General features: G+C 46.2%; 1 protein-coding gene across 4 annotated transcripts in view; it reads right to left on the minus strand.

Annotated features, from left to right (window-relative positions):
* The window catches only part of TET3 (tet methylcytosine dioxygenase 3), a 97561-nt gene that overhangs the window by 27873 nt on the left and 42819 nt on the right, over positions 1-26869 (minus strand). For 3 of the 4 annotated variants that reach the window (XM_036087593.2, XM_036087591.2, XM_036087595.2), the window contains 2 exons: positions 17644-19777; positions 1260-1350 (listed from right to left, as the gene is read on the minus strand). In XM_036087593.2, the coding sequence (XP_035943486.1) occupies positions 1260-1350; positions 17644-19777 (2225 nt within the window). Of the gene's footprint in view, positions 1-1259; positions 1351-17643; positions 19778-19864; positions 19885-26869 lie in introns of those variants that run through there. The other variant, XM_078056397.1, reaches the window with a different exon arrangement.

The raw sequence follows: 26869 nt of genomic DNA on the forward strand, positions 1-26869 counted from the left end.
ACATCTGTATGTATATGTACACGCAAACATATTTGTCTACATAATCTTTGCCTTTACTATTAAAATACTAATGCTTGTTATAAAATTTCCACCAGTACATATGTGTTTGAGATAGACCCCCGGATGTGGTCCTTCCCTGTAAGCACTAAGTGCTTTCCAGACATCGATTCAGCTTCTCTTCATTATTCTCCTACAACACACGTGTACTTCTATCATCTCCATTTTGCAGATACAAAAACCGAGTCACAGAGAAGTAGAGCAACTTACACAAGGACTCAGCAGGAAGGGGCAGGGCCAGGATTAGACCTTGAAGTCTAGCTCCAGTGTCCACATGCTCTCAATCACCAAGCTATTTTACCCTTCTGTACACTGGAACTCGTGGCATTTAATATCTGCTGTGGACACGTACGTAGATTTTAAAGTCTCTATCTATACAAACTGCTTAAAAAAACAAAACAGGGCTGTTAAGGAAAAACCCTGTAGTCTTGAGTTTGAATTCTAAGTGTCAATGTAACCTCCGATGTATCTGATCACTAATCAATAACCAAAAATAAAAATCCGACCCATACATCTTAGCTCTTTCTACTGAAATGGCCTAGAAGTCACGGGCAAACCTAGTACCACAGTTTGTTTCCTAAATACTTCTTCCCCCAATAGAAAGGACCTGGACTTCTTGGGTAAATGCAGAATGCGCGCCCCAAGCATAATGCCGTACGAGGAATCGAGAAAGCTATCAAAGACACCTGGGACAGCGTCAGAACGACTCAGGACACAACCTGAATAGACACCCACTGGCCAACGAGGAGATACTCTATTCTGCCTAGCGGAGGCACAAAATACCACCTATGAAGTCATTTTGAAAAAAAGAAAGAAAAAAAATTATCCGATTCCCATGACGTCTTTAGCTCTAGCTGCGAATTTATAGGCCATAGCGAGGGCAGAAGGACACAGTGAACGATACTGTAGAAAAGCCAGCAGCAAAATTCAGACCTCGGGAAACACTATGGGACACAGAGTCATTTCACCACATTTCATCAATAAAAAAATAGTTCAAGAGAGAGAGAAGAGCAGGGGAGGGGAAGACAGAGAGGGCAGACCTACGGAGAGAGAGAAACCCGTAGTCAACCTTCCACAGTCTGGGTATCATGACCTCCTTCCTGTACATCATCCGGTACGAGGCAATGACAATGAGAGGCGCTTCAATGCCATGCTCTCTTAACAACTGCCCACCTCTGCTTGGACACCTGGGCGTCACTCACCGCTCCTCCATGAGCTCCCGGATAGAGGCTACCGTGGGGCCAGATCCCAGGTGAGTATAATACGGACCTTCATCTTTCTCCACTATTTGTTCTGCAGAAACACAGAGTAAACATTATTTGGAGGCATCGGTTCATCAACATCAATTTAGAAAGGCAAACCACCAATAGGAACATTAATGGGCACATTACAAAACAGGAAATTCAAATGGCTAATAAACATGTGAAAATGTGTTCAACTCCTTCAGGAATCAGGAAATGCAAATTAAAATCACAGTGCAACACCATGGCACACCGGGCAGACTGGCAAAAACTGAAGAATCTGGTAAGATCAAGTGTTGTCAAGATTGCGGTAGAACCACTTTGGAATTCAGTTTACCACTGCACGCGTTCTAGACCGGGGTAGGCAAACCACTCTACTCCTAGGGATATACACAAAAGAATAAAAAATAACGACTCACTCAGATACTTGTAGGCCAATTTCACAGCAGCATTATTCACAAGAACCAAAGGGTGAAAACAACACAAATGTCCATCAACAGATGGACAAAATGTGGGGTAGCCGCACGATGGAATATTACCCAACCATAAAAAGGAATGAGGTTCTGACACCTGCTACAATGTGGATGAGCCTGGGAAAAATGATGCTGGGTGAAAGGAGCCAGACACAAAAGAATAACCACTGCATGATTCCATTTAGACGAGATGCCTAGAACAGGCAAATTCCTAGAGATAAAAATTAAACTAGAAGGTACCAGGGCTAGCAGGAGAGGAGAAAGGGGACTTACTGGGTACTGCCCTTCCGTGGGGTTGGGGGGGGGATGAAAACGTTTTGGAAATGGGTAGTGGGGATTGGTTGCATGATGTTATGAGTGTAGTTAATGCCACTAAATTGTACAGTTAAAAATGGTGAAAATGGCAAATGCTATGTTATATATATTTTACCACAATTTAAACAAAAAAAAAGGGAGGGAAGTACTGACATGTGGTACAATGCGGATGAACCTCAAAACCAGGATGCGTGAAAGGAGCCAGACACAAACCATTGCGTACTGTGCGGTCCCACTCGCGGGAAATACCCAGAATGGTGAGAACGCAGACTGACAGCTGCCAGACGCTGGGTAACTGCTGAACGAGTACGGGGTTTTGTTCTGGGGCGAAGAGCATGTTTTGGAACCGGACAGAGGTGGTGGTTGTGCACTGTAAATGTACTAAATGCCACCACTCAAGTGCTTACTTTCCAATGGTTAATTTTATGTTATAGGACGTTTGCTGCATTTTTTTTTTTTTTTTTTACAAAAGGAACAAATTATTGATGCACACAACCTGGATGAATTTTAAATGAATTTTTCTCAGGGAAAGAAAGGAGACCCAAATGACTATGTAATAGTAGCTTTGGAAAACAGTTTTGACTGGCTATTATATAAGGCTGAAAACAAAAAGAACTTTACACGAATACTGTAGTGGAGCTTGTTTTATGTCTAAAGAAATGTGACAACTAAGTGCAATGTGGTATCCCGCACTGGTCCTAGAACAGAAAAAGGGCATTAGTGGAAACACTGATGAATTCCAAAGTCTGCAGTTCATAGTATTGTACCAACATTAGTGTCTGATTTTTAAATGCTCCGTAACCATGTAAGATGTTTACATTAGGGGCAGCTTGATAAAGGGTATACAGACACTCTCTGTTCCAATTTTGCAACTCTTCTATAAATGTAAAATCATCTCAACATTAAAAGCTTTAAAAAAATAAAGAACTAGGCAGCAGGCCCTACTTTGCCGATTCTGTCCTAGAAGAAACCTTTGTTACGTGCATCAAAACACATGTTCAAAGATTTTCATAGTAACCTTGTTTTCAATAGTCAAAACTGGAAACCTATAACCCAGCAACAGTGGGACGGATAAAGTGCAGCACAGTCGTATGACAGGATCTATCTAGCAGTGAGAACTGACAACCTTCCACAACATGGTTGAACACCACAACATCACAGTAAAGGAAAGAAGCATAGCAAAGAACAAATACAATAAGATTACATTTAAGTAATATTAAAAAAAAAATAGGCTCCACTAAACTATACTGTTTAAAGACACATGCAGAGGTGGTAAAAATTACTAGGTTGAAATATGAAATTGCAGACATTCAATGGCTTTTTACCTACAAACAATGGTGATTTTGTATGGTCCAATCTTATGATAAAGAAAAACAAGAAAATCATTGTCACAAGTCAAGAGAGTGGTTGCCTCTGGGGGATGGAAGAGGAATGTGAATGGGACGGGTGCACAGGGGACTTCTGAGGAGCTGGAAATGGCCTATTTCTTGATCTAGGTTGTGGTTACCCAGGCATTCATTTTATAAATTTTCATTGAGTTGTATGTGAATGTTTTGCGTACTTTCCCCATATATATATAAGTCACAATTCTTTAAATGTAAAAACACTGTCATACCTCTTTTATACAGAACATTATGCTCAGCTTTATGGGGGTGAATTCAAGATAGGATAATATCTGATTGCTGCCTTTTAAAAGTTTATGGTCTACCTGGGTAGATAAGATCCACACATAAGAAGATACCTAATGGCATTTCAAATCAATGGGGAAAGATTAATTTTTCAATGCATGGTGTTGAGACAACGGGGGAAAAGTCTGATCCATACTTAATACCTTACCCCCAAATGTATTCCAAAGAGTTGGAAGATTTAAATACAAAAAAAGTTAAACTATACAAGTTCTGAGAGAAAAAAAATGGGAGAGTTTCAAAAATATTCATAAAAAGGGAAATCTTCTCTAAGTATAACATGAAATTCTAAAGCCCCCCGCACATACATACAAATCCTGATAAATTTAACTAAAAAAAAAAATTTATAGTAATAACTATCAAAAGACAAATAACACACTGGGGAGAAATATCTGGAATTCATACCAGACAAGAGGCTAATTTCCTTAAAATATCAAGAGCTCCTATAGCTAAATAAGGTCAATAATTCAAGAGAAAAATTTAAAAAGGATAAAAAGGATAATGCAAATGGCTCAAACATCTGTAAAGCTACAATAAGGTACAGTTTTCCCTTTCGGAGGAGTCACCATCAATGTCCTGTGTTGGTGAGGGTATAGGAAAACAGGCAGTATGGAAAGTAATTTAGCAATATGTTAAAATTACAAATGCACATGAGTCCATTTGACTCAGCAATTTCAAAGAATTTCAAATCTTATAAGAATTCATTTCTGGAAATTTGGATATGTGAAAATGATATATATATACAAGAACACTCACTGCATCATTTGGAATGGCAAAATATCAGAAACCTCAATGTCCATCACGATTCATTATGTATTCTAAAGACACTATGGCACATCCATATAATGAAATGCTAAGCAGTATCAAAAGGAATCAGGTAGCTCCAGATTTACTGACAAAAAAATGACCTCCAAGATATTTTAAGTGGGGAAAAAAAAGCAAATTTCAATATCACATGTATAATACACTGTAGTCCGTGTATACGTGCAATCACACATACAGTAGTGTACATACGTCACACACACACTACAGGCGAGCAAAACGGTGTCTGGGTCACTGCCGACCCTGAGAATAAGAGCAAGTTTGTGAAAATGAGTTCAGTTGTGTTCCTGGCTTTAACAACAAACAAGAAGGGGTGCCTGTGTGGCTCAGTCGCTTAAGCATCCGGCTCTTGATTTTGGCTCAGGTCACGATCTCAGGGTCGTGAGATTGAGCCCCGTGTCTGGCTCCACATGGGGTGTGGAACCTGCTTAAGATTCTCCCTCTCCCTCTGTACCCCTCCCATTTCTCTCAAAATAAAATAAAATAAATAAAATAAAATAAAATAAAATAAAATAAAATAAAATAAAAAACAAACAAGAAAGGGTCTGCAGAGCTTTCAGGCCACTATGAAGCTGGGGAGGTCCCGACCAGGCTGAGGATGTTGATCTCACTGAACTCCCAGCCCTCTGACATTTCCCTGAAGCCCCTCAATAAAAGGTTTGCAATGGTGTGTTGCAGTTCAGCCGATGAACTGACGGGACGTGCCTGCCTCTTTTGGCTTCTGCTCCTGGAGGCTCTTCATCCCCCACTAATGTCCGGGGTCAGGCTCTTGCCTGAATTATGGGCATGATCTCACTGATCTCAGCCCTCCTAGGTTATCCTACCCAATTCCACCAGTTTATACACCCCTCCCCAAAAATCTGATCACACCACTTCGCACTGATGACCCCACATCAGACCAGAGAAAGAACCCAAATTCCGGGGCAGAGTCCACAAGGCCCCTGTGGAGCCCCCCCTGCACATGTCCCAGCCCCGTACGCGGCAGTGGCCAGCACAGCTCCTGTCACACAACCGGGCAAGCCCTCCGTGACTTCACACGGGCTTCCTCACTGACAACACTGCCTTCCCTCGTTCCGCTCTTTGGAAAAGCTCCTCTCTTAAGGTCTGGTTTAAATGGCACCTCTTCTCTGAAACGCCAGTGCACTTCTCAGGTCCACTTTCCCTCCGGATCCCCAGAGCACCTTGCAGACAACAGAAACATCAAGGCATGGATCACAGCACGCTTTTATTGTTAGCATGGCACAGCAGAAAGAACACGGAGTTTGCAGAGCCCTGGGGAACTGCGACGAGTTACCTTCCCAGCCTCCAATCCTCATGCCTTCCTGCGCAAACTACACACAGGGCTCCGTGCAGTCCTTGGCGCATCATACGAACTCAATAGGCAGCTGCTGTCCAGCCTCTGCCAAACAAACTGTGTGACTGTGGCCAAGTTACACAACCCTTACGAGCCTTAAAAGCAGTTAAAACAATGTTCCTACCTTACAGAATTGTTGAGGATGAGATGGGATGTCACCTAGCACCGTTCTCAACCTATCAATTGCTTAAATGTTTCATGAATGAATGAATATTTTCAACTGAAGGATTAAAAATGACTTGCTCCAAATATACACTATTTTGAACATAACACAGAGAGGATTGCAGAAAGAAGCATATGGAGTGGGGGTGGGAGGGAGGGGAGACCAGGGGAGGCTAGGGAAAGAAAATGTAAGAATGTGGGTGTTGGAAGTAGTGGTCTGAAAGCTCTTTATAGGCGCTGGGAGACTACATGGTATATAGAAAATAGAATACAAGAAGATGCCAGAACTTCTGGGCTCTATTCCAGCTTCTATTGTCTGGAGAAAAGTCAAAGTAATGGATTGACTGCAGGATCTTCCACTGGAACTGGAACATAATGTAGCTTTTAGTGACTACCTTCTGCCCCCAATCAGAAAAAGCTCAAAACTTACCCAGTTAAAGGCAGAGAAAGGAGATTTTCAAGGAGAAGATGCAAACCAAATCTTGGCCACTTCACCCCAGCAGCTAGGAAAAAAGATACAGATCCAAAACCACGCCAGGCTCCACAATGGACAGTCAGGTTTCTTGGGGAAGGCCGCTAAAACGCAAAGGCAGACGGAGCTCCGAGAGCCAAACAAAAGCAAAGTCATTCTTTCCCTTTTGGCAGTTTACAAGGCAGCCCAAAGAGTCCTTCAGAAGCATTGTTTCCTTTAACTACATCCCTTTTCCTGATTCTACACCTATAAAAACATGTAAGATAGATAGATTTAAAATAATAGAGATAGATCCCTTTCCTTGATTATATGTCTGTATCCGGGAGAAGATATTCTATGGAACAAAATTAAACTTACAACCAAGTATGCTCAGTTATAAAACTAGTATACATTTACAAATTTAATTATTCTCATGTATATGTTTATATGTCCATAAGGTTATGTATCTCATATATATTTACATAGACGTGAGAAAATACATCTCATTATATATACATACACACACATACATATTTATATGTGTGTATACATGTGTACATGTATATATACACGTGTGTGTATACATACGTGTGTTTGTGTGTGTGTGTGTGTGTGTATCTTCTCTGTAGCAATGGGTTTGTACTTGGTTATGGTGCCAGACAAGTGACAATACTTTGCAAGGCTGGGGTAATGTTCTATAGAATGCAGTACATACTGTGAATCAGCGAGCAATACATGCTTCTGTTTTTTCGTAGTAAAATAAGGTTTATTAACCCTTTTTGGTGCTGTTTAATGCTATTCATCTTAAATTCAGTATGTGAGTTTACCCTATTTACATTTATTGCCATAACATATGTATGGTCTTCTGTCATTTTAGGACATGTTTTCCATGCTGTGTCTTTGTTTTTTTTCTTTCCTGTCTTTTGTTACAGGTTTTATATTTTCTTTTACTCCCCACCCCCCATCCCTGGTAATTTAGAAAAATCTATAGTATGTCTTTAGTAATGCTCATTGTACTTTTGCAGATAAAGAAGTTAGCACCCTTACAATTTCTCCCACCTCCTCCTTCACCTTGTCTCCTGCTTTTTGTGGGTATCCTCATGAACATATTTTTTCCTCTCTGTTATCAAAGAGATATTTGATATAAAATCTCAAATATAAGTATATAAATTACTCTTGTTTTAGAAAAACAATTATCACAGTTATTTAAATGCAAACTTCACATTTGAATACATTTAGCGTTCACTACCAGTCCCATCATATATATAACTTCCCCAATCCATTACTTATCTGATTCATCGCTAGAAAATTTGAGTTCTTGTATATTTGGAAATGTTTTAATGAAGCTTTTACATGTGAATGGCAACATAACTGGGTACAGAATTCTCAGGTCAAACTTCTAATATTCCGAGAACTGCAATACACATATCCAACAACAACAACAAAATCATATCCACCATAAATAAAGAACCCTTGCCAATCAGTAAGAAAAAGACAAACACATAGAGAAATGGGCAAATGGCTTGAATGGGCCCTCTATAGAAAAGTATGAACAGGTATGAAAAGGTGCTCAACCTCGTCAGTCATGAGGGAAATGCAAATTAAAGCCATGATGAGATACACCTGCCGCACCTACCACAACGGCAGGAAGACCGTTGATCCTATTTCCTGGTGAGGACGTGGAGCACCGCTGGTAGGAGTTTAAACTGTCACAACCACTTTGGAAAACGAATAGTAGCAACTTAAGCTGAAATGTAAATATGTAAATCTATACATCCATGTTCCGAGAGACATATAGAAGAATATCTTCTATCGGCATGATTCATAATAACCCCCAGATTGGAAACAATCCAAACGATTACCAATGGTCAAATGGATAAACTGCGGTATATTCATAAAACAGAACACTATGTAGCAATGAGAATGAAGAAACTACAGGTGCTGCTGCACACACACAGATGAACCTCACAAACACAACGCAGAACAAAAGAAGTCAGAATATAAAGGAACACATACGTATTTATGATAGGATACATATGCAATTCAGGCAAACGGATCAGTGTGGTTAGAAGTTAGAAAAGTAGTTACGTTAGGACAGGGGTTGGCAAACCTTCTATGTGAACGGCCACATGGCATTTAAGGCTTTGCAAGGCATGTAGTCTCTGCGACGAGTACTCATCTTTGCTGATGTGGTGAAATGCAGCCACGGATAATACATAAACAAATGAGCATGGCTATGTTCCATGAAAACTTATGGACACTGAAATTTGGACTTCATCTAATCTCCATTGAGTCATGAAACCTTATTCTTCTTTTGATTTTTTGGGGGGACCATTTTACAACATAAAGATTGTTTTTAGCTCATAGATGAGAGCCAGATTTGGTCTGCAGGCTACAGTGCGCTTTAGCGACTCAGGTGTAGGTGAGCGGGCGTGGGGCTCCTGAGCGGCTGGAAAAGCTCTGTTTCTTGATTTAGATGTGGTTACAAAAGGATGTGCCCTCTGTAAAACTTACTGAGCTGTACACTTCAGGTATATATACCTTCCTATATGTCTTTCAGTTAAAAGAATGTTTTTTAAAAGTATTTTTTTAAGTTTAAAAAAAATGAGCACAGGGGCGCCTGGGTGGCTCAGATGGTTGGGCGTATGTCTTCGGCTCAGGTCATGATCCCAGGGTCCTGGGATCGAGCCCCATATCGGGCTCCTGGCTCAGCGGTGAGCCTGCTTCTCCCTCTCCCTCTGCCTCTGCCTCTCCCCCTGCTCATGCTCTCTGTGTCTCAAATGAATAAAATCTTTAAAAAAAAATTATAAAAAAAATGAATACGTGTGACTTAATTTTTCGGTTAATATATTTGTAGGTGATTCTTCATCCTTGAAATTCAGTAAGTTGGTTGGGATCATGATTTATCCATTTTTATTCATTTTCTTTCATTTCAGAAAAGTTTTCTATCCTTTGACTCTTGCCTTTGCTCAGTTTGTTCCAGGCTCTTCCCCAGTGAATGTTGCCAGCATCCCTGACAGTGAGTTTGCATCCAGGACCCCTCCTCCCGCCTCTCTTCGGGTCCCCTTATCTCCCCACTCTGGCTAGGACCATTTCTGTTTTCTTTTCCTGTTTTGCAGTGACCTCCAAGTCCCTCTTCCTCACTGATTTGCTTTTCCTGTAACTCCGATGCCGCCTCTTCCAGCTTCTGGTGCAGCTGTGCGTGCTTTGTGCAATGGCATGCTTCTGGAATTTAATCTGCACCTCGTGTGGCTTCTTTGTAACTTTATTCTAGCACCTCATCTTTCATTTCCTGTTTCAAAGGGAACCTTTTTTTTCCCCCACCTTCCTTGACGGCACCTATCAGTTCTTCAAATTTTCGTTTTTTTCTAATGTAAATTTTCATTCTAAATGTTGGACATCAATCCCTCTACTTTCCCCACAGAATCTGAATGGGTTGCATGTTGGATTCTTTATTAATTAATCTTTCCACGGAAAAGTTTATCTCTAGGGTTTCTACCCTCTGGTACTACATGTTGGACTGGACAACCCTGTGTTGTAATGTCCTGTGTATCACTGGAAATTAAGCTGAAGAACTGGATGGTGGAGAGATTTCAACTATTAGTTCAAAAGTTCAGCAGCCTGAAGGGGGATGGGAGGAATTGGGGCTGGCTGTGGACTGTTACAACTAGGAAATTTCATCTTCAGGCATTGTCTGTCTGGGCCAACACCTCTAAATACGGATGTATGTTTGTGTGTTGAGGGTTGGGTTATGCTCTGTCCTGATGCTAGGATTTTGGTTTATTTCCTCATATGGGAGTGAGCTGGTCACTCTGATAAGTTAACATCAAGTTAAAATAAAGCCCCACAGATTGCAGGATTTTTGTTTGGTGGTTCAGCAAATATTTCTCTGTGCACAATGGCCTTTGTCTGGTGCTGCTGGCCCTCGGCTACAAAGCTGGCTCCTAGGATATGGTTTCCAGGCCCTCAGGCCAACCGTCCTCACCCTATACCTCACCCCCATCAGAAACTGGAATAGGGAGGGAAAGGGGGCCTGTCTGCATTCCCCACTTTCCAGAGAGCATGCAGTCCATCTCTCCAAGCTTCAGTGTCCCTCTGAGAGTCCACTATTGTTTCTCCCCACACTGCGATCTGTATACCCCATATCATCCTTTATTTTAATTCAACTGATCTTAAGCTAGTAGACAGCCCCTGGCATTCATGGTTTAAGAATGGGGCTATTTCCAAACTTAAGCAGATGAATTTTCTCTTCTGTTTGGTTGTTGTTCCCTTCACCAGGCTTCAGGAAAGGGTTCTTTTGCTATCTTGCTATTAAGTCACTGATTCTCCTGTTAGTCCCCAGTGGGGTGTGTCTTCCTCCTCTACAGAGGTAAAGTGACAGAGCAAGGGAATGGCTCAACTCTCCTTGAAGAAAAATCTGTTTTATGTCTCGCTTTGAGCAGCTGGAGCAGACAGAAGTGATTTTTTTCCCCCTAAAATAAGCTCTGGGGCAGAGCTCAGGAGAGAAAAATCCAATTTTTGAGAAAATGCTGGTTATGTGGCTCTAGGTGCTTTTCTTTGTCCTGTGCACTTAATTTTATGCTCATTAAGATAGAAAAATATGCTCTGTTCTACTTCTGCACTAGGCTAGGGAAAGAATAAAATGTATCCTTCCTGCTATCAGCAAGAGATACTAAACACAAGAAACTACTCATGACTGCCTAACGGCAAGAAGGATCCTTAATTTCTAAGTGAACCTCCCATCTTCCCCCCCCACCCCTCTCTACACAGAGACTAAGGCACCCACACTTTCCCAGTGGGAAATATGATGACCAGCGGAAGACATGGGAGCACAAGCTGAGGCATTTCTCCTCGTTATGACATTGACAGAGACGATTGATAACTGGGATAATTAATGCATAGGTGTCAAGATCACACTAAGGTTTTATGTACCATACCTTCTTTGTCCAAACAATCCTATATAAATGCCTCAGTTTCCTGGTATCATTTCCGTGGACTTCAAGCTGAACAGCTTAAGCTTATATAACTAATTAGACTCTATTTCCATGACAGTCAATCACCAATTGCTAGCTCATTGCCTCCTGGCAGTCACAAATCCACACAGTGGGTAGGTAGATGGTTGGGCCCTACCCTGGATTAGGTGTAGATTAGATGAGTTTTTTTAAAACTAAAATCACAGGTCAGCTGCTTGTGAGTCCATGGGCAGCATGCCAGGCCTGCTGGTAGTAGACACAAATACCTTTATAACATAGGCACACTCACTGAGGACAAAGATTAAAGGGAAGGAGATCGTGCCTAAACTCATCTGACATCTTTGTAGAGTTGGAGGCAGAATAAGGTTGACCAGCTAACCAAAAAAAATATGAAGCGCACTTACCAGAGTGCTCAGCACCAGTCTAAATGTTTTAGAAATACAACATTCAGTCCCTGGGGTTTAATCGACAAGACTAGTGCACATATAATAACAAACCGTGTGAGACAAAGAAGAATCCAGCATTAAATCCGGACCCTTCTTCAGAACTGGGCTCTCAGCCTTCCCAACGTCCCAAACTCTCTGCTGGTTCTTTAGCCTTCCCACATCTCTTCCACACCCTCCTTCACAGTCTCCTGTTTGAGACCCTCTAAATGCTAGTATGCTCCCTTCTCGGGCCTCTTCTCGATCTACACGTTCAGCCTGGGGGAATGACCATAACTGAAACATCAACTACCATCATTTTGCTCTAGAACCCCCAACTCACAGACCCACCTGGATGCACACCTTCAGGTCCAACAGATATCTCAAAAGTTGGATGTCCAAACTTGCTCCCTTCCCAGGATTCTGAATCTAGGTGAATGGCACTACTGTCCACCCGGTCACCCAACCTAGAACCTCAGGAGCCACCTGACATGCTTCTTCCTTTATTCCTACAGCCAACAGTTAGTTCTTTTTCCTAATCTTTCTCTTATCCATCCACTTCTCTCCTTCCTCCCACTCAATGTCATTCTCTGAGTTTAGGCACCCATTATTTCTCGCCTGAACCATGCCTGAGCTTGCAAACTGGCTTCTCTGCCTTCAGTATTGTCCCCGTCTCCCTGAAGCTCCCCTCTCTGGCCACTCCCAATCTTTCATCCAATACACCAGTCACACCAGAACTACTTGCATGTCTGGGGGCGCCTGGGTGGCTCAGTCGTTAAGCGGCTGCCTTTGGCTCAGGTCATGATCCCAGGGTCCTGGGATCGAGTCCCACATCGGGCTCCCTGCTCGGCAGGAAGCCTGCTTCTCCCTCTCCCACTCCCCCTGCTTGTGTTCCCTCTCGTGCTGTGTCTCTCTCTGTCAAATAAATAAAATCTTTAAAAAAAAAAAAAGAACTACTTGCATTTCTCCATGTTTTCTCACCTCTATGTCTTCATGTGGTTTTTCATGTATTTTTCATCTCCATAATCTTCATGTCATTTTGCCTGGAACACTCTATCTTCTTCCTATTAATCCATTAAACTTCTCACCTCAAACATCACCTCCTCCAGGAACTTCTGATACCCTCCCCAGAGTCAGATTCCCCACCTTTATGCTGGGATCCAAATATTCCATTGTCTAAAGAAAATATTTAAAACACATGAAGTTCCTCTTCATCTCAAACTGAATGAGAGGCGGGGGTGGGGGGGGATACCTTCTCATAAAAACTACAGGAAATAGACTTCCCATGATTGTAAACAGAGGTAAGTCTCTGTGTCCCCCATTCAGAATTGTGGTCCGGACTGAAGTTACCCAGTGGACACTGCTACCGGCCACATTTGCTGGACAACACCTCTCTCACCCAGACTTTCACCATGCTCCAGGCAAAAGTACATGTTTTTTTCTTATACTGGCCTCTGGCTACTTCTTTAAGGCAAATGATCAACTGGATAAAAATACGTCATTTCTATGAAGGTGCCTCCTAAAATCTGTCTCTTCATCTGCTTTTCTTATGGTTTAATGTCCACAGCTGCCTGTGGGATGCTCCTCACAGACAGGGGGACAAGACTCAAAAGTTAACACAAACCTGTTTCCTTAACGATAAAGGGATGAGCAGATGACCTCCAAGGACGCTTTCCCACTAAAATGTCATCTGAACTCATTCTCTGTCCTAAACTGGCTCACTTGTGAATCTCCCCATTTCTAGGAATAGATAAAATACATAGAAGGCCTAGTCATAGCAGCTCACTGTCCAGTCTCTGACAATGGTATTACAGGACGGTTAAGGGGATCTCTAATGTGTGCCGCAAAATATTAGAAATATATCAATACTCTCTTCCTCCAATAATCTAAAATAAAACTTCCACTTGCGTTAAGTTTTCCCAAACCTGTACATATCACACTACCTTTTGGAGAAAGGCATTTCCTTTCATGTCTTCTAAATTTATTTCTTTGAAGCTTCAAGAGGTGCCTTTAATTCCAGAATTTCAAGATTTGGAGAATAAGTCCATATGAATGCCACCCATACCTTCAGAAACTCATAAGTCTTTATACAAGAGAAAAACAGTGCTCTTGGTGTACGGGTTTTTGGTTCCTCAGTGAAGCCCATATTGGCCAAAACTGCTGATTTGGCAAAAGTCACCATATTGAATATTAAGTTTCTTTTGCTATGCTATAAAACCTTTTTATGCTTTTATAAAGTTGTTTATTATTAGCGCATAATGGCATCTCCAAATCTCACTGTCACTTCAATGGAAAATTCTTCCTTAAACTGACCTGCAATCTGCACCTCTCTACCTGCCACTGTTGAGAGGGTGAGTTTCTGGAACATGAGACGGTCCCCATCTGACATTAATCCCAGAGTGAGCAGCCTTTACTCCTAAACCTTGTCCTGAGCCCGAGTTCACGGAGACAAATTCTGCCATACTGACTGATGGAAGCAACTGTCCAGAGGTGGGATCTGCAGATACTTCTGGAAAACAGGATGGCTCTCCCTAAAACAAACCCCAGCACCTCAAGAAGCTGTTGCCATGTGAATCCCTTCTTCCTTGGCCCTCTTCACTCTTAATACCACTGTTTTACTTAGGACTCCTTTCTCAACAATTTCAATCACAGTATCGTGTGCTGGTTAAGGGTCCAACTGCCTAGATTCAAATCTCACTTCTACGGTGTGCTAGATGTATGACCTGGGTAAATTACTGAATCTAGGTTTGCTTCCTTCATCATTAAGATGGAACTCCTGATAGTACTCCCCTCATGTAGATGTTATGAGGATTAAATGAGTTGGTAACTGTAGCGTACTTGGCACAGTGCCTGGAGCAGAGCAAGTGTTTCATAAATATTATTATTACTATGATTACAATTCTTCTTCTTCTTTTTCTTCTTCTTCTTCTCAATAGCTCCCTAACCAGTCTTCTGCCGCAAGGTCATCACCCTTCACCCATCTGTCTTCCAGGCTACTTCCAGGATACACTTTCAAAACATTTCTTGATTATAAAATACGTATTTCATTACAGGAAGTTCAGAAAACATATAAGAGAAAAGTCACCCACTGACCAGAGAGACAACCACTATTGACATATTTCCTTCCAGTCTTTTCCTTCCTTCCTTTCTTCCCTTCCTTCCTTCCTTCCCCTCCCCCTTTCTTTCTCTCCTTTCCTCTCCTTTCCTTCCCTTCCTTCCTTTCCTTCTGTAACATAGCTGAGATGATCATTTATGTACTGCTTGTGTCTACTGTCTCCCACTAAGCATGTCCCCATAAGTTAACATTTAACCACACGAGGTAGGGTCGGTTTGAATTCTCTGTTTAGGACCGGATACAGAGAAAACACAAACTGGAGCAATAAAGGACTGGCCCTTCCCTGGCTGAGGCGCACACTTCCCTGCTGCCGGGTTTGTGTGACGCCCACACTCCCCTGCCCGCTCCTCTCCTCTCCTCGCTAGTCCTCTCCGGGGGAATGCAGAGCGCTGAGGGCCTGGGCTGCCGGCCTCACCCCTGCCAGCTGGCCCCTGCTGCCACGAAGACGGCGCGCGTGCTCTTGGGGTTCACTGCTGTTTCAACACCCAGCTTGGAACAAGAGTTTCCAAAAGAAAACATTGCCCTCGGTAATGACAACCAGGCCTGGGGGTTCAGAGCACTCTTACCGTCCAGCCACATCCGCGTGACCACACAGGGACTTGGCTGACACCTGCCAGAGGGCCGACTGAGTATCTTGTGGCTTCAGATGCCGCTTGGAGCGCACTGCAAGGTCCTTCAGAGATGAGCCATGTCTCCTAATTTTTATCCTTTACAGTACTTAATACAGAGCTGGTAATCAATAAATGACTGATGAATAAAGTAATAGCCAACACTTTTCTTCCTTTTTAATACGTATGTTTTTACTTCTTTCTCTTGCCTTACTGCACTCAATACGCGTCGGCACTGCCAGCACTCTTGGGGTGCTTACTGTGTGCTAGACACCAGTCTAAGGGCTGTACCCATGCTAGCTAATTTATTCCCTCCAACAGCCCTGGTGAGGGGATGTCATTATCATTTTCATTTTATGCATGAGGAAGTGATGGAATTAGAACTCAAATTTTAAAAACTAGTTTGATCAAATATCACCTCCAAATAGTTGAATTCAACAACTAAAATATTTAGTAAGGACCAACTATGGCCTAAGCACTATGTAAGGTTAGGTCTTACACTGCAGGGGGGAGAAATACCTGACAGTGTACTAAACACAAGGCAGATGGGACAGATTCATACTAATGCAAGGAGGGAAAGGGGCAAAGGGAAGGGCCCACTTCCTATGATCGGAACAAGCTTCTCCAAAATGCTGAGAAATAAGGAGGCCCTCAATGTCATCTCATTATTAAGATCCAAGAATGAACAGGGTTAGCCCTCAAAGGGAACCACAATCCCAGAACATGTCTGGGAGCATTTGGCAGGACCCTGCACCTCTGTTCACCCCCAGACAGAAACACTGGGGCCAACGTTTCCTTGTTCCCCAAGTGATTCCTTGTCTGGAGTACAGGAGTCTGGGGTAGCTGGAATGAGCGGGACAGCCCAGCTCCTCCTCACTGCAAGGACGCAGCATCCCAACGAATCACACCATTGACCCGACATTAATTTAACAAGCAGAGAACACAGCTTTTTTGTAAGGCCTGGTTTGTGTATCCTAAAATCGCAAGATTTTCAACATGCTCCTCACTAGCATCAATGTGCTTTCTGAGCAACACGTGAAACACGTCTTTAATGGAACACACCATACACAGCAGAGAACCACAGCCCTAGAGGAGACCTGGGGCTTCCCAACGCTTCAGTGACCTCCCAAGACAGGAGCCCCCAGGCGCAGTCCTCGCAGCCTTGCTCCTGATTATTCACAGGACGGCAAGGCTCCTCCGCTCTCTTACCCACACCACAGCCTCAGCCACGGCCTGGACGCCAACTGTGTCCAAACCCACAACTCAGAGCTCCAGGCTCTCGGCCCGTTCTCGGGGACCAGCACCACCCAGGCAGAGACCCCGGGCTGTCCGTACCCCATATGTCCTCCCAAGAGGTCCCTCCGCCCGCCCGCTCTCTCAGTCAGGCCTGCGCTCCTTCTTGCCTGGCTCATGACACCTTTCTTACAGGTTTCCCCACCACCAGCCAGAAAAGTCTTTCAGAAGCACAAGGTGACAGATCATTCCTTGCTTTACAACTCTCAGAGCTCACTTATACCGATAAGATCAAGTCAAACTCTTGACCCCAACTTGTTGGGCCCCTGCAAGATCTGGCCCCCGCCTGCCCCAGGCCACCTTGGGTTCATACCCACATGCACTCCACCCCTTCTGCTCCCCCTAGACCAAGAGCAGTCCAAATAAGCCCTGCCCTCTCACAGCCACCCAGCTCAGGCCTCAACACCAGCACCATCTGGCACAGGCAGGCCTCCACGGGCCTTCACCTCCCTGTGTGTGACAAACCACCAGCGCCTACCTCCACCGACGTGCTACACACCACGTAGCATCACTATCTGCTTCCTTCGCGGGCTCTTCCACTAGCTTGTGAGAACTTTTCAGTGTCCCCAGGCCCGGGGTTGGCACACAGTAAATGTTTGCCAGACAAGAGACTGAGCCTAGACACCCAAGCCCACCAGGCCTCCGCTTTCCCTGACCCCTGGGCGGACTTACCAACACAATCGCAGGTGGGGAACTCGGCCTGGGCTCTCTTTGCAGGTGTGTCCAGCAGACTCTTGGTGGGTGTGTCCAGGTACTTAAGAGGTGACTCCAGGAAGCCACTGAGGGTGGGTGTGAGGGGGTTCTCGGCCTTGGTGGGTGTGGCCTCCTGGCCCCCCTCCTCTGAATGGAAGCAGGTGGTTGAGAGCACAGTCACAGCCCCCGAAGACTCAATCTTGATTTGCTTGGGGGAGCGGGTAGAAAAAGGGCTCTCGGGGGCTGGGAGACACGTTGGCTGGTTCTCGGGGTCCTGAATGGGCACAGATGGGGGGCCAGGAAGCCCAAAGCTATCCCCAAATTCAGCTTCAAACTGCCGGATGAGCTCTTCTAGCTTGTCATCGGCAGGGGGAAGAGGGCCGGCGGAGCCCGGCTGCAGGGTCGCCATGGGGCTAGGGGATCTCATTTCCTGAGTAGGGGGCAGCAGGCTGTCCCCAGAGGGACTAGGTGCAAATAGCGCAAGAGAAGGTTCTGGGGGCGGGGGGACAGCAGAGCCCTGTGAGGCGGGGACAGGGGCAGGTGGAGGTGCCTGTGCATCCTCAGAGGCTGGGGACCTCCGCCCTTCCAGGACGATCTGCCGCAGAGGCAGGAAGAGAGGCTGCGTTTCCCGTGGCCTGGACTTCTTGATCTGAATGGGCTTCCGGACGCTGGGCTTGAACCCAGGAGCGGCCTTCTCGGTTCCCGCAGGACCTCCAGCTGGTGTCAGGGGCTTCTTCTTCTTCTCCTTGGGTGGTCTGTCCGGAGGCCGTGGGGCAGGTGAGCTTGGTGGGGCCCACCAGCCCGGAGCAGGAGGCTCCGTGGGAGCGGGGAAGGCGGCATCGTGGGCCTGGTCCAGGAAGAGACTGCGCTTATGGTGAAGGTGCTGCTGCAGGGCGGTCTGGGCCTTCTGGTGGGTGTCGGGCTCTGCGGATGGTGCGGGAGCCTCCCTCTGGAGCATGGGGGATGGGGACGGGGCTGGGGAGGAAGAGGGCGCCTCCACCTTGACCTTGGGCTTGGTGGGCAGGGCCTCGGGCCGCTTGAATACTGACTGGATGTAATCACTGGCACTGCCCAATAGCTGCTCCAGTTCGGCCATGGGGTCAGGGCTCGGGCGGGGCATGGGCCAGGAGCTCCGGGGAGTTGCTGGTGGGGTGTCGGTGCCCCAGGCTTCAGGAAACTCTGTTCTAGGAGTTGCTGGCGGGAAGGCAGGGCCATCAGGAGCAAAGGACGCATGCTCTTCAGCCGGGACCACAGGCCACGAGGGGGCCCGGAGGTAGGACTGGGCAGACCGGAAAGGGGCAGGAGGGGACAAGGCCTCGGGGAGGGGGCAAGAAGCCTGGGAGGTGGAGTGGGAAGGCTGAGGGAGGGCAGAGGAGAGCTGTGTGAGGGCCTCGATGGCGATGGCCGTCTGCAGGCTGATGTTCTTTTCCTTGGCGATGCTCAGGGCACTCTGGGACAGAGGCAGGCCCTCGGGGGGAGGTATCTGGGGGACCTCAGAGCTGAGGACTGGCCGGGTGCTTGGCGCTGGGAGGCCAGCCTCAGCAGAAGGCAGAGTCCCTGGGAGCCTGGGCCGCTCCTCCCCGCCGTCCACGACCACAGACTTGATCTTCCCCTCCAGCCACTCGAGGTAGTCAGGGCACTCCGGGCCATCGCAGTTGCAGTTGGGTGGCTTCATGCCATGCCGAGCGAGGGCCAGGGCCGTCTGCAGCGTGTCCAGGTCTTCGCTGCCAGCAGAGCAGCCCTCGGGCCCTGACCGGGCTCCCCTGCTGTTGTTCCCAGCCTCGCGACTCATCTCACGGTTGAAGGTTTCATAGAGCCGGGTGCTAAGGGCCCCGTAAGAGGACACGGCTTCGGCCACAGCCGAAAAGGCCACCAGATCGTGGGCATCTTCCAGGCGAGCAGTGTGAGCTGGGCCCGGGGCACCGTCCCAGTTGGGCTTCTGGTCTACTCGCCAAGGACCCCCAGCCCCCAGCAGACTGGGTCCAGCGGGTTCTCTAGCACCATTGACCGGCGCCCCTGAGGCGCTTAGCTGCCGTGAGTCCCCATGGTACACTGGCCCTGAGTCCATCTGACCTGGAACAGGTCCATCAACTGGGCTGAGCTCTGAGCCTGTCTGAAGAAAGAAAGAGAGAAAAAAGGAAAAAGATGAGCCATGATAGTAGAGAAGCACTGTCCTGCTTCACACCACGCAGATGCATACCTAAACCCTGCATTTCTTGCACACTCTGCCCTGACACAGCTCGAGCCTGAACTCATCTTCATCTTCAGGTCTCCTTGCCCAGCTAGCTGCACCAACAGAAAGGAAAGGCAGATCGTTAAGATGTCCTAATCCAGAATTCTGAATGTTCTCAGATCCTTTTAGAGCCTAAGATCGATCATACGGACGAGGCTCCCCAGACACCAAGCATTTATTAAGGACTCACAAAAAAGATCTTTAACTCGCAATGACCAAAGTGACACCGGGACCATGCTGATTTTGGTGTTTGTCGGGAGAAAGCTAACCAAACACCCCAAGAAGCAATATGCCGTTAAGTGTGTGGTATATGTGGAGGGGGCGAGCAGCTTTGAGGGACATATGCAGCCTGGACCAGAGGTCAGCCAGAGCTTTTCAGTGGGAAGGAACCCACAGTTTTTTTCTCTGCCTGTTACTGTCCTCACTTAAGCCCTGGCCGAGCTCTGAGAGCTGGTGACAAGATGACATTCCCACTCCCAGCCCCAGCCAGGCTGGAGAGAAACCCTGATGATCGGACATCACGTGCGTTCAGCCCCCTGCCGAGCCAGTCATGCCAGTCACAAGCAAGCTGCTAGTTGGACCAAGATCCAGGCCTCTTCTCAAGCCCAAGAACCACCACTATACACCTGATGTCCAGCAAAGCACACAGATGGGGGAGGGCAAAAAAAGGAAGGAGCCAGGGTGTTCAGCCCAGCAAGTTAAAAACTAATACGAAGATGCGAAATTCAGTTTGCAGAATTCATCCCTCTAGAAAGGAAAGCTCTTCCTTACAGTAGACTGCCAACAAAAAAATATAGAAGGGACAATAGATTTGGAAAGTCATCAGTGGATGCCACAACTAGGAGGTGAAAGCTTAATGGGGCACAGGATATAGACATGGTCTCAAAATATCTCCTCGAAAATCACCGAGTTAAAACAGCAAAGAGAAATCTGGCAGATACCACCTGAACCAAATGATCAGAGTACTCCTCATCACCAATACTGTGGCCAACATCATGAGACTCTTGATATGATACACTGAGGATATAACATCACTCACACAGAACTCCAGCCAAAATGTACAACCCAAATGTAATTATGAGGAAACATCAGATAAACCCAAACTGGAGGGCATGTTAGAAAGCACCTGGATTGTTGTCTTCAAAAATTTCAAAGACAAGAAAGACAAACATCTCTGCAAACATCTTGGGCTTACTGAAGAGACAAGACAGAGAAATGCACGTTCATGCGTTAGATCACGGACTGGGGACAACAGCTGGAAGGTACACCATGGGACATCTGATGCAATTTGAATATGGACGCGGATAAGATCACACTGTGTCAATCTCAGTCTTCTTGGCTTGAATCATTTTACTCTGATTATGTAAAAGAATGTCTTTGTCCTCAGGACACACACACACACACACACACGCACACACACACACTGAAGTATTCAGGATAAAGGAACATAGTATTTCTAACTTAACCTCAAGTGGTTCAGAAAAATATGATATGCATATAAAAAATATACATACAGAGAGAAAATGATAAAGCAAATAAAGCAAAATGTGAACAATTTTAGTATGTGGGAGTCCCAAGTACTCTTTTTGTAACTTTTCTATAAGGTGTAGCATAGAGTGGATTAAACAGATGGTTAAATTGATACTAGTCCCCAGACTGTGGAAGGTGCCCATCATGCATGGGCTCCAAAGCAGCGGTGGGAAGGTGGGATTTGGGATCAGCCCAGTGGAAGGTGAGCAGAGACCCTAGCCTAGGGTTCCCACCTCATCTTCATCGCTGCCCCATTCTGGCCACAAAGGACCCTTGTGCTTTTCCAACATGCTTTTCTGAGCTTTGCACATGCGGTGCTCACTGCCTGGGATGCCCTTCCCAGCCTCTGTGGGGCCACCTTGGCTTATCCTTCAAGTACCAGCTCAATGGCACCTCCTCCCTGACCTGGCTGGCAGACTGCCCTGTGGCTCCTGTCCCCTGGGCTCCTGCAGCACCTTGTACATGCCTTAGCAGCACTTTCCACAGGCCCCTGCTATCATTCAAGCAGCTGCCTCCCCGAGCAGATGGGAGCTTCTTCATGACAAGGTCCGTATCTTAACCGCTTCGGCGTCTCCTGCCCACAGCTGCTGCACGAACACTCTCTCAGCCCGGTGAAAGTCCTCCCATCCCCCACCGGCCACAGACGAGGCTGCCTTTCCCTGACTGTCTCTCCGAACGTGGAACTAGGAACGAAACCTTTCCTCTAGGAATGTGGTTGATCACCCAGTCGTCCCTTCCTTCCTTCTCAGAAACCTAAACCACGGTGACAGCAAAGGCAACGAAGTCTGAAGTGGCCAAATTTTACATGCTTATGTGTAAAAGACAGAAGGAGCATGCATAACCCTGAAGAAACATGAGGGAGTAGCGTGGATTTACAAAAACAGTGTCAGGAAGACTAATGCTGCAGGAGCTGAGGCTTCCCCAAAATGGTCAAGACAACTAAAAGGATTTAAAAAGTTATTTTTGGTTTGTGAACAAGAACAAGGAAGGGCTAGGCTGGCGCTTGGGCCTCTGAGTTCCCTGGGAAAGAAAATGCTCTTTAGACCAAAAAGAGAAGAAAGGGAAGAGTGGACACAAAAACGAGGGAAGTGAAGCCAGGATGGGTGCGGGGAGATTTTAAGAAATGCTAAATTCCAGTTTCTCGGCCAGGGGATCCCACTGATGCATTCCTCAACATGTGCCAGGGATCCTGGAAGAAAAACGCCATCCAGAGAAGGTGCCACCAGCAAGAAAAGAGCAAGCATCATTCCCAACTCTGGTGCACCGAGCAAGACCAGCCCCAGTAAGATTCCTGAGAGGGTAACTAAAGGAACCACAAGGAGCCAGGTTCAACAAAGGCCATCAACCCATCAACATCCAACTAACCTCACTGTTTTGTGTCGTATGGTTTTTGGACCAGGAGACTGGGAGACGTCCTGTCTGATAGATCACAAACTCAAGGGCTATAAGCCAAATCAGCCACAGATCTGTTTTGTTTGGCCTACATAGTGTTAGATTCTTGTTTGTCTTGCCAATATTAAAAAACCAAATTTTACATGAAACCGAGATTGTCTTGAAGGTCCACACTTCTACCTGGCTGACGAGCCGTGGCTACTGCTCGGGCCTGTCCCCAGCCTCACCATTCCATGCTGCTTTCTTGACACCAAGGCCAGGGGTCAGAGATTACTTATTAATTGCCTGAATTAGTTATCACTTCATTCATTTGTGTCACTTGCCAAGCCCTTGTAGGCATTTGCATTTGCGACTTGGGCTATGGATGTTTACGTTTCCTAAGGCCTGCCATGACCCCTTTGAGGGCCAGCAGTAGAGAATTACAGGCCAGGCAGGCTGGCTCACCACTGGCAGAATGACCATGCTCAAACTCAAGTGGTGTAGCAACCCGGGTGCGGGGAAGGGAGGAGTTTTTTTTTTTAAACGAATTTTTTATTTATTCATTTGAGACAGAGAGATACAGAGAGAGAGAGAGAGAGAGAGAGAGAGAGCAGGAGCAGTGCGGAGAGGCAGCGTAAGAGGGAGAAGCAGACTCCTTGCTGAGCAGGGAGCCCAACATGGGGCTCAATCCCAAGACCTGGAGATCATGACCTGGGCCAAAGGCAGACGCTTAACCATCTGAGCCATCCAGGCGCCCCTGGGGGGGGGGGGGGTCTTTAGTGGTCTGCCATAGGGCTCTGTCCTCAGAATTGTCCTGTTATTATTTACCAATAATGATAGACAAGGCACACTTATTAAATAGGCAGATGTTGAAAATAAGAGGGATAAAGCCATGTTGAATGAAAGGACCAGGTGCCAAAAGGTCAACAGCTGGAGAGAAAAAAATCTAACAAGATAAATAGGGTCTTATACTTAGTCCCCAAACCATATATGTGCAAATCAAAGATGGCAGTAGTGCACATAAAAATGTCTTAGGGATCAGGAGAGGTGAAAGACTAGCTGATGATACACACAATATGATGATCTGGCAGCTTCAAAGGGTCCTATAACCCAGGGTTTTTTGCAACTTCTTTACTATAATCCACAGTAAGAAATATATCTTACAACATGATCCGTTATGTATTTATATATATGACAAGTTGGCAAAATACTATTTCCCCTTACTAGATACACAAATCCCTCCCTCCCTCTGTTTCTTGTAAGTTGCAACTTTGTAAGCTGATTTCATAGTCTGCTAACGGGTCCCAAGCCATAGCTGGACACACACACAGCCATGACCTGACTGGAACAGGACCCGTAGCACAGGCAGCGACGGCCCCTCTCTGCCCAGACAGACCATACCTGAACCCGGGCTTCCCTCGGGGCTGCCCCTGAGGGGACACAGAGCAAGCAAGACAGTGCAAAACCATAGAGGAACAGGTCCCTTTAGGTTCTGAAGAAGACAAAACTCGTGAAAGTCTTTACACACCTGAAGTTTGTCAGTCTGGCACAGAATTAGACTCGTTTCAAGGGATGGAATTGGAAAATGGGTAAAGCTTTAGAGAGGGACACGTGGGTTCAATTTAGGGAAGACTTTTAACACTTAGAAATGCTAACGCACCAACCCTTGTCCCCCTAAAAAGCAGGAGGCAGCAAGTTCTTACGAAGGGAGACTTTGAAAAAGGAACAAGGTAGGGGCGCCTGGGTGGCTCAGTCGTTAAGTGTCTGCCTTCAGCTCAGGTCATGATCCCAGGGTCCTAGGATCGAGCCCCGCATCGGGCTCCCTGCTCGGTGGGAAGCCTGCTTCTCCCTCTCCCACTCCCCCTGCCTGTGTTCCCTCTCTCACTGTGTCTCTCTCTGTCAAATAAATAAATAAAATCTTTAAAAAAAAAAAAAAAAAAAGAAAAAGGAACAAGGTAGTTATCAGGTGATTACTGGCAATGCTACAGGATGGAGGCTAGTTGAGGGAGGCCCTTTCAAAGTCTCAGTTCAGAAATGCCCCAGCTCTAAACCCCTCCATGCCATCTCCCTCAATCCTCGATCCCCTCTGGGCTCCAGCAAATGCCATCCAAGGATGTTCCCCAATGTTTGCATTTTGTCTGGACCTCTCAGCTGACCTCCAGCTAGCTCCACCCCCAGGGACACGCTACAAGCCCACTGAGGAGCAGAGTGTCTCAAACAGACGTGAAGTCCCCTCCCCACCTGCAACAGCCCCCTTTCCAATTTCCTATTCTGGACAGCGTTCTTACACTCGCCAATGTTCCCGACCCCAGCATCACCTGTGTTCTTCCAATGCGCCTGACCACCAGACCCAAACAGGTGACCCCAAACAATTCTAGATGAGAACACCTCTGCTCTATCTCCTCCCTCTCCATGCCTGCCCCCCTAATTTGAGTCTTGGTGTGTGTGCACACTTTCTAATTGTCAATTTGCCAAGGGCTTCTTCAAGCAACTCCATGTGCCCCCAGCCCCACCCCACCCACTACCTCTGTTGATGATGCCTCACCTTCCCTCAAGGCTCCCAGCACCACTTCGTAACTCCTCCTCCCATTCCACCCACGCTCAGCCTCCAGAATTGAAGAATGTCATTTGCACACACAAAGTGCTTAGCGCGTGTGGCAGACTATATTATACCCCTCCATCCCACATGTACTTCTCCCATGGAGAGGTGGGGTCTATGCTCCCTCTCCTGAACCTGGCTGGGCTTGGGAGAGTGATGGAAGTGACCCTACATGGCTTTCAAAGCTGAACATTCTTGGGGCTCAGCCACCATGCTGTGAGGAAGCCCAGACTACATACAAAAGCCACATGTAGGTGTCTGAGCTGACATTCCCAATGGAAGTCCCAGCCCCAACAGCTGCCATCACCTGCCCAATGTGTGTGTGAAAGAGCCCTTCAAGGATTCAAGCCCAGTGGTCGAGTTACCTCCAGGTTTTGAGCCTCCCCAGCTGAGGCCCTAAACATCAAGGCCCAGAGAAAAGTGTCCCATGCTGTGTCCTTCCTGACTTCTGAATCCAAAGGCTCCATGAGCATAATAAAATGACTGCTTTATGCCACTAAATTTTGGGGTGGCATAAAGACCAGACTCTATTTCAGGAACATCAAGACGTTAATAAAAGAAAAGAGACAGACTATAAACAAATGCCCTAAAGCCTATCAGTGCTGTGAAAGCAGTCTACACAAGGGCGTAGGGTGAGGGTCATTTCTATTTGGGCAGGTGGACATGTGTGTCAAGAAAGATCTCACTTTGGGGTGCCTGGCTGGCTCAGTTGGTAGAGCAAGAGACTCTTCATCTCGTGAGGTCGAGTCCCACATTGGGGTAGTTTACTTAACAAAACAAAACAAAACAAGTCTCACTTCAAAGTAACCTTGGGGACAAGGCTTGAAAGATGGGCAGGTATTTGGGAGGGGGGAGGGGTGGAGGAATTCCAGATGGAGGGAGGAGCATATGCAAAAGCATCCAATCATGAGAAGGCGTGGAGGCCCAGGGAAAGGTAAGCTGTTGAGCACGGCTTGAGTATAAAGTATGGGAGGACAGGTGTGTGGCTCACAGCATGAACAAAACGGAGCAGATTTACCTTTTAGGAGGGGCAATCAGGTGTCCCTGTAGAATTCAGACTGCAGACTACAAGGCTGGTGGCCTAAAGACCAGTTAGGAGACGGATGTCCAAATCAGTGATAAGGGCCTGAACTAAGGCAACAGCCGAGAGATGAGAATGAGCCATGGTTATGGAAGCAGATGATTAAATGTAGGGGCTGAGACAAGAAACGGAATCAACTGCCTCCTGATAAAGTCCTCCCTCACCAGACCTGCTGACCACAGGGTCTGAGCCAGATCCTACAGTCACCACACACAGCCCCCTTCTGGTGGGGGATCTTTTCCTGTGAGTATGACCAACTACACTGTAAGCTCCTACACTAAAGCTTCCATCACACCTTCAGGACCTAGCAGCAAGTACTCAGTATATGTTCAAAAAGATCTGCTGCTTCTTCCTCCCAGGACCTGGCTGGTACCCGCCTCTTCAGCCCTGT

Source organism: Halichoerus grypus, chromosome 10, assembly GCF_964656455.1.
Source record: "Halichoerus grypus chromosome 10, mHalGry1.hap1.1, whole genome shotgun sequence".
NCBI lineage: Eukaryota > Metazoa > Chordata > Mammalia > Carnivora > Phocidae > Halichoerus > Halichoerus grypus.